The sequence below is a fragment of the Suricata suricatta genome, chromosome 8, assembly GCF_006229205.1.
Source record: "Suricata suricatta isolate VVHF042 chromosome 8, meerkat_22Aug2017_6uvM2_HiC, whole genome shotgun sequence".
Taxonomy (NCBI): domain Eukaryota; kingdom Metazoa; phylum Chordata; class Mammalia; order Carnivora; family Herpestidae; genus Suricata; species Suricata suricatta.
The window spans coordinates 34,072,235-34,080,753 of NC_043707.1; the positions used below are offsets into that span (position 1 = coordinate 34,072,235).

The 8,519-nt window shown below is 51.7% G+C and overlaps 1 protein-coding gene across 1 annotated transcript; it reads right to left on the bottom strand.

The window, feature by feature from the left end:
* Positions 1–616: 616 nt before the first annotated feature.
* Positions 617–6,080, bottom strand: LOC115297564 (speedy protein E4-like). Its single transcript, XM_029945752.1, has 6 exons — positions 5,839–6,080; positions 5,091–5,315; positions 4,395–4,453; positions 3,809–3,894; positions 863–1,031; positions 617–703 (listed from the first exon to the last, which is right to left on the bottom strand). The coding sequence occupies exons 1-6, from the start codon at positions 5,954–5,956 to the stop codon at positions 617–619; spliced, it is 744 nt and encodes a 247-aa protein (XP_029801612.1). The 5' UTR covers positions 5,957–6,080.
* Between the last annotated feature and the right edge of the window lie 2,439 nt (positions 6,081–8,519).

Consider the following 8,519-nt stretch of genomic DNA (forward strand, 5'->3'; position numbering starts at 1 on the left):
TTCGGCCAGCGGTGACCAGGACACAGACGTGAAGCGGGGCGAGACGGCGGCACTGCGCGTGCCTGAACACGCACACCGGCGAGATGCACATGCGCAGGACCCTCGCGCCATGCTACCTCCCGAGCGAAACTGATACCCGAACACTTTTTCCGGTAAGTGTAGGCTCCCACAATTTACCGGACGTTACCGAAATCCCCACCGCATCTAGGATGGAAATAGCTGCACAGGGCATACGGCTGCACAACAAATTGGAAACTTTCCTTTTTCACAAGATAAATCAACATCCATGAAAGCTGTCATCCGGGCCCAATTGCTCAGGATGTAGTTATTCCAGCCGAGTCCGTGCCTTTGTGACAGACTGCTCTTCCTGAGGTCTGGCAGCCACATGTCTCCCCGCGGTCACGCCTATGTGTGCGTGTCGACCCGTGGCTGGGCCGCAAGTCAGCGTCTGGCAGTGTGGCCACCACCACGTCCCAGTGTGTGGAAGGCTGATGTGCAGGCGGTGGTGGGGGCAATGATCATGGGTGAGGCCATCGGATTCCCCCGATTTCCTACATGCACAATGAGTCACTGTGCCTCTGAGGACACAGACCCACCTTCCCTCAGGCCGATGCCCTCAGGCCTCCATGGTCCTGGCACTCTCCTCGGGCAGCAGGGTGCGATCCCGCCCCCACACCCACAGCTCCGGGTCAAAAGCCTGAATCTGGAAGACAGCCAGCCAATGCCTGAGCACACAGCCTCCAGGTGGGCGCCCCTCCATCCCACCGGCCCAGCTCCCCTCCCCGATCCGGCGTCCCGTCCCTCCGTGTCCCTGTCCCTCCCACGGGGCGCTCCCCGCCCCAGGTCCCCACAGCCTATCCACCTCCTCACACTCTTCCCGGGTCACCCTGGTCCTCCAGCGCATAGAGCGGAGGAATTGGAATCGGAGTTTGTGAAACAAGGGACGCTGGAAGCGGTTCCTCCCGTACAGGAAGGAAAAGATGGCCTGCTTGGGGGCCTGGTTGTCCTCTTCCATGTCACTGGCCAGGTAGCTGCAGAGACAGGGCAGGCTGCTGGTCAGGAGCAGGGCAGGAAGGATCCCCTACCCCTGAGCTCAGCTTCCCAGTGAGGACACAGGCTGCCCACTACCCAGTGTCCCCAAATGCCACCGAGTCATCAAGAAGGCACTGCTGGGCAGAGACTTCTTCCACCCTGATGACAAGGCAGAACATGGCAGGGAAGCCGGAGGACATGTCCTGCCCCTTTATCCCAGCCCCACTCACACCCCTTCCCCTTGAAGACACCTGTGTCCCCGTGGAGTAGGGACATACATGTCTCCTGTGGGCAGGAGCTGAGTCGGCACTGTGTCTGCAGAAATGGGCTCTCCTGCCAACTGACTAACATAGGACTCGGTTCATGTGGGTGCATGAGTTCAACATACACGTCTGTCCCATCCCCCTTCCAATGGCCTTCTGGTCCCTGGCACGTAAGAGACACTTGGGAAGTTTTGGTTCAGCGAGCTGACCGATGAATGAATGCATGCATGCATGCTTGCTCTCATGGTCTTAACTTAAACATTTGCAACACGGCAGGGATTGCGTTGAGTGTTTGAAGACAGTGGAGGTGTTTTGACAAGACCTGCCATTAATGCCTGTCTGGTCGCATGGGGTTGGGGACAGGGCTGTGGGAGGATGGACAGGAAATAACTATAGTCCAGGGCCGCCTGGGGGGCTCAGTCAGTTAAGCTTCAGACTTCAGCTCAGGTCATCATCTCACAGCTCCGGCTCGCGTCAGGCTGTGTGCTGACAGCTCAGGGCCTGGAGACTGTTTCAGATTCTGTGTCTCTGTCTGCTCTGCCCTGCCCCACTCATACTCTGTCTCTTTTGGCCTCTCAACATAAACATTAACAAACTTTTAAAACTAACTATAGTCTAAAATATCCATGAGGCTAGGATTGTTCTTTGAAAAAATTTTTTATTGTTTATTTTTGAGGGGGGCGGAGAGAGAGAGTGAGAAGAGACACCAGGAGAATGAGTAGGGGAGGAGCAGAGGGAGCGGGAGACACAGAAATAGAAGCAGGCTCCAGGGTCTGAAGCTCTCAGCACAGTATGGGGCTTAAACTCACATACCATGAGATCAGGACCTGTGCCGAACTCGGATGATTAACTGAGCCACACAAGCTCCCCAAAAATTTTCTTTAATTTTTTTAATGTTTTATTTACTTTTGAGACTGAGAGAGACAGAGCATGAGCGGGGAGGGGCAGGGAAAGAGGGAGACAGAATCGGAAGCAGGCTCCAGGCACTGAGCTGTCAGCACAGAGCCAGATGAGGGGCTCGAACCCATGAATGTGAGATCATGAGCTGAGCTGAAGTCGGAGGCTCAATCGACTGAGCCACCCGTGTGCCCCCCTAAAAATGATTTTTAATGTTCATATATTTTTGAGAAAGAGAAAGAGAGAAAAAAATACGAGTGGGGGAGGGGCAGAGAGAGGGGTACAGAGGATCCTCAGCGGGCTCTGCAATGACAGCACAGAGCCGGGTGCGGGGATTGAACTCACGGACCATGAGATCATGACCTGAACCACATGCTCATCTGACTAAGTTACCCAGGTGCCCCCGAGAGTAGGATTTTAACAACAGCGCTACCAGGGTACCCAAATCAGCGAGGTCAGGGGAGCGTCTGAAGATTTGGGAGATGGAATCAACCCTGAGGACAGGTCATTTACTTCCGGTGCATGTGTAAAATCACCTGGACAAGAAACACAGTGTGGAAACAGAGGGAAGGGTGCTTGGCAGGTTGGGTGGAGACTGTGGAGAGGGTTGGGTCCCAACTGGGGGCTGTGGCCTTGCCTGAGAGCGCCCTGGCACGCCAAGTGAGAAGATGAAGCAGAAGGGTGCTTGGGAAGGACTTTAGGCACATCATGCCCACTGGCCTGGGGACAGATTTGTAAGACCCCAGGGAGCACCTTCACATAGGTCTGTGCTACGTGCTGAGGGCCTGAATAGAGGCATTGGTGCTGGGAACGCAGAGGAGGACGGCGATGACGTCACTGGGGATTGCCCCGGGAAAGACACGCAGGATGGGAACTGGCTGCTTCTCTGCTGGCCAGGCCCAGGCCAGTGCCCGTCTTTGCTTCCCTCCTCTTCGGAGACTCGTCTGTTTTCTGTCCTTTCGTCTCAGCTGACGTTAGGGTTGTTTGTGTTTACAAAGAACAGTATCAAAAACACTATGCTGCAATCCTATCACTTTTATACCCAGACTAACCAGTTAAGAAAAAAACAGGTTAACAACTGATCAGTTACAAACAGACTTAAGAAAAACAGATGAAGGGCGCCTGGGTGGCTCAGTCGGTTGAGCGTCGGCTTCGGCTCCGGCCACGGTCTCGCGGTTTGTGGGTTCGAGCCCCGCGTCAGACTCTGTGCTGACAGCTAGCTCAGAGCCTGGAGCCTTCTTTGGATGCTGTGGCTCCCTCTTTCTCTGACCCTCCCCTGCTCACGCTGTCTCTCTCTCTCAAAAATAAATTAAACAGTTTAAGTAAAAAAAGAAAATAGATGACAGGACCTTGGCGGCTCAGTCAGTTCAGCGTCTGACTCTTGGTTTCAGCTCAGGTCGTGATCTCGTGGATTCTGAGTCTGAACCTCACGGTGCGCTCTGTGCTGCCATCGCACAGCCTGCTTGGGATTCCCTCTCTCTCTCCCTCTCTCTCTGGCTTTCCCCCTCAAAATAAATGAATAAACTTGAAAAAAAATAGGTGGAGGTCAGAGTCCCACTTCTCCTCTCATCTTTGCAAGGTACTGAGTGCTGTTGATGGTGAGACAAAATACTCACAGCGCTATGAAGAAATGGATTTGCTGGTACTGCCAGGAGAAAAGACCAGCTCGGCTAAAATAAGCTATGACCATGGACAGGAGGTACTGCTGGAGGGAGGAAGAAAGCCATAAGAGAGAGGTCACATTCCAGGGAGGGAGAAGAGTGGGGGCAGGGTATGGCAGGCCTCCGCAGGTGCTTGCGCTCCCACATGTCGCCTGCACCTGCTCATTTGCTATCAGAAGGTTGGATGCTAACCCAGGAAGTCGAGGGAAGAGTTTTTGGTGCTGGGGGGTGCTCACTCTGCTGTTTGGGGGGCTTGTCTTTAGAATAGCCGGCATCAGGAGGGTCTTTAATAAGCTGGAGGAGAGGGACGCCCCCAGGGGCTGAGAGGAGAGGGGACTTAGGTGACAACAGTCAGAGAGCCACAGCGGGGGTGCAGATCCCAGGGGATCCGCAGGAAACCAGGAGCCCGGGAAGGGAACTGTCGGGAGCAGCAGGCCGGAGGGAGCAGGAGAGCTGCGGCCTCAGAAGGCCCCCCGCCCCTCCCTCCCTGGGACCGCTGTTGGAGCAGGGACACATCTTAGCGTAGAGTGATGGACGGTACCTTGTCAGACAGTCTCAGGTGTTTGTCCCAGGCCAGGAACTTTTTGATCACAGGATCTTCTGTGAAAAGAAGGCATGTGCTAGTTAGGTTGGGAAGCACAACAGGGTTAGTGTGGGGCCCTTGCAGAGTGAAGAGGAGAATGAAGCTCCCCCTGGGGCAGTTTGCAGAGTCTGGCCGAGGGGGAGGCTGCCGGGCAGAGGGGCAAGAAGAACACTCGCTGGCCAGGAAGATATGGCGGGACCCCTGCAGGGGGCAGGAGAGAGGTAGGATTCGGATCCTACCTGAACAGTGATGCTCTGTCATCACCACGTACCTCTGCAGAGACTATATGGCCATTGACCGCCATTTTCTCATTGGACGGTGACCTCAGGGCACGAAGATGGCCTGTCATCCCCCCTCACACAGAGGAAGCCATTTAGATTCAAAAGGCCAGTCAGAGCTGAGACCTCTCAGGGGTACGACTGAAACCAAGCTTTCTTTTCCCTCGGACAGAACCTTCTCCAAGGGTCTCCTAATCCTCTGTCATTTTTAAGAGTCCCCAGTGAGGGATCAGTAAGGAATCCTCCAAGGATGGAAACAGAGAGCTCAGCGGCTGGCAGGGAATTCTTTTCCATTGGAAAAGTGTAGGCATGGGAAGTTTCTTGTTTTTTGAGGAAGAAGCAAAATCAGGATAGGATTGGAGGGCGCTCCTCGTACCCAGCAGCCTGGTGAAGACCTCGTGGTGCTCAGTCAACACTGAAGACACCCGCCGTCTCTTCAGCTTCATCTTGAGTCCATACAGTGAATCCACGACCCAGGTGTCCTCAGCTTGTGGGGCTGTCTCCTCCTCCTTTTCTTCCTCCTCCTCTTCCTCGTCTGACTCCTCCCTTCTCCTCTTCCAGCCATGGGAGGGAGGCAGGGAGTGGGGGCCTACCCTGGGGGGAGGGGGGGGAGAGAGAAGGAACAAACCAGGCTCTACTATAAAGCTTCTGTCTTTGGAATTCAGCCATTGGCCACCCAAGCTTCCCCCCGACCCCAACCACACCTTCCCTTCATTCTCTCTGACCTAGTAGACTATGGGCCTCCCTCAAACCATCCCTCCATCTTTCTGCTTTGTTGGTATCCATTTGCCCCTATTCATCTTGGCCGCTGTTTCATCCCTTTGTCCTCCAAACTCTTCCTCATTATAGAGAATTTCTCCCATTGGAATAATGGAATCTTTTCCCCTCTTCTTTTATCTCATTTTAGGATCATCTCACTTCTTAACCCTTCATCCTTGCTCCACCCCCCAGGTTTTCCTTCCATGGGGATATCCTTGTACCCAGTTCCTGTGCTTTCCTTCTCCCGTCCCTGGTTTTCTGAATCTCTCCTGTCACACGAAGCCTACTCACAGACTCCTTCCTGACTTGTGTCCCCCTTCCTCTTGTCAACCCTCTCATGTCCCTTCTCCCTTCTGCTTCCTCACCTGATGGTCCAGGGGTTTCTTGATTCACTACGACCACCACCTCCAGGGGATACTGTGCTGAGGTGCTAGACTGGGGGCTCTGCTCCTCAGACTGGGAGCCCGGTTCACTACTGGCCATGATTTCTCCCAAACTCTTTCTTCCCTTCCAGAAAACTTAGACGGTGTGCGGGTGAAACCCGTCTCCTGAATTCAGAGGGAACACAAGCCCGTTATCCCTACTCCAAGCAGGGGAGAAGCCAGGAGTGAAGAAGAGCTGGGAAGATACTGCTGTCCACCTCCGTTGCCAAGCACTCCTGAGTCTGGCCCGTCCAATCGGGATGGTCGGAAGCCTCTGATGTCGTTGGTCATTCAAGCCTGGCAACGCGTCTGAAGGAAAACAGGGGTAACTGCCAGTGGGGTGTCCACTCTGGAGACGGGGGTAAAGGACACCTCGGGCCTCGGCCGGGCCTCCACACCCGACCTCCGGGGCTGGGACCGCTCCGCAGCCGATGCCGGCTCCCTCCATGCTCCTCCTAGAACGTCTCAGGCCTGCAGCTCTTTCCCTATTTCAGGCCGGCCTGGCCACAGAGGGAGGAACCCAAGAAGGGGATTTAGCAGGAAGGTACGACCTTGCAGAGTGAAATCGGTATATAAGGAAGGTCCCAGGGACGTTGGTTTGTTGGGCTAAAAAGTTAGTTTAGAGTCTAGCTCACTTTGTTTTTGTTTTTGTTTTTGTTTTTTTTGCAGAAAACTAATGTATAGCCTTTATTAATAGTGACTGATGTATGTGATTCAGATGCTTATCATACAAAAAAAAGAGACATCTTTAGCATTCTAATACAAGACAATGTTTTCAGCATAGCAAAGGCAGAAGTTAGGTCTTAGTGAGCAGGGATCAATAGCCTGTCTACTTAAGGGGAAAGTATAAGAAAAACAGGATTCTCAGGAAAGGAGATGTTTGTTCCCATAATCACAAAAGAAGAAGGTCCTACAATGAGTTCCTTCACAGGCTGCAATCAGCATTGTAGGGCCAGAAGAAGGGGACAAGTCACTCTCCATACCAATCAACAAGGTACATAGCGGGGGTCGTGCTGAAGCAAAAACAATTGAGGGGGGATGAATATCAGTCATCGTCTGACAGCAGGAGGCCTTGCAAACCGGCCTTAACCTCACAAGTGTTCTCAACTAGTGAGTTCAGAATGGCTCCCAACAACAAAGCACATATTGAAATTAATTATAACTTTGCAAAAACCCGTCCACTAACTCTTCCGAGCCAGAGGAGGACATACGTTGTCTATGTGTTTAACTTTATATTATTCCCTACAAGTATTTTGGTGTAATATCTCAAAAGAGTGACTGATGCGCTGCTTTCTATTTTGATGTCTGTAATCGTATCGACATTTGATGTTCAATTTAATACTTCTGTAAATCTATCTTCCCAGTTACTTTCCTATATGCACTGTCTGCTGTTCGCTAACGTGTACATTAAAAATGATGGTCTTTCCTCATTCATTACATGTCTAGGGTTTGCATCAAGAGTGCATTTTGAGACATGGAGCAAGGATTGAATTCTAGGTAAAGGGGAGGCCACTTTCTTTCCATTTCCGGTTTGCTCCATTGTGATAACTACAATGTTGACTACGTTGTATGAGTAGGAAGAGCCTGCCACGTTGCTTACATCTCCGTGGTTACTCTCCACTAGGAATCCTCTGATGTCCAGCAAGGGCTGAGGGCCACTTACAGGCACTGACATTCTTTTACTATTTTTCAGTTTTCTCTCTTATATGAATTCTGTGATGTTTGGAAAGTTTTGATGGCCGGGGAAAGGCCTGGCCACATTCATGACATTTGTAAGGTTTCTCTCCAGCATGAATTCTGAGATGGAGTGTAAGGCTTGAGTTCCGGCTAAAGGTCTTGCCACACTCTTCACATTTGTAAGGTTTCTTTCTCTCCAGTATGAATTCTGTGATGTCAAGTTAGGCTTGAGTGTCTTGTAAAGGCCTTACCGCATTGTTCACATGTGTAAGGTTTCTCTGCAGTATGATTTCTGAGATGTTGACTCAGGTGTGAGTGCTCGCAAAAGGCCTTGTCACATTCTTTACATTGGTAAGGTTTCTCTTCAGTGACAACCCTGTGATGATAAGTGACATTGGATTTCCCTTTAATGGCCTGGCTGCATTCTTGACGTTGGTACTGTTTCTCTCCAATATGGATGCTGTGCTGTGTTCTAAGGTAGGAGTGCCTATCAAAGGCCTCGCCACACTGCTGACATTTGTCAAGTCTCTCTCTAATATGGGTTTGCTGATGTCTATTTAGCGAGGAGCAGTCCTTGACCACATTCTTCATGGTTGTAGGACTTCTCTCCAGCATGCATCTCTGATGTTGAGGTAGTGTTGAGCGCCAACGAAGGACTAGGCCACAGTCCTTGCAAGTGTCCCTTTTCTTTCCAGTGCCAGTTGTGTTATGTAGATTTAGTCTTGGTGACTGACTAAGTGTGTTTCCAGACTTATTACTCGTGGATGGCTTTTGTCCCACACAACGTGTCTGAGGATCACCAACACTGGGGGACAGCTGCAGAGCGTTCCCACGTTCTCGATAAGGATTGTCTTCCAGATGTGTACTCCTCTGTATGACACGTTTAGGTCTTTGAGACAAGACTTCTTCACCTTTATTCCATTCAAAATGGTTTTCTGGCAAATGAG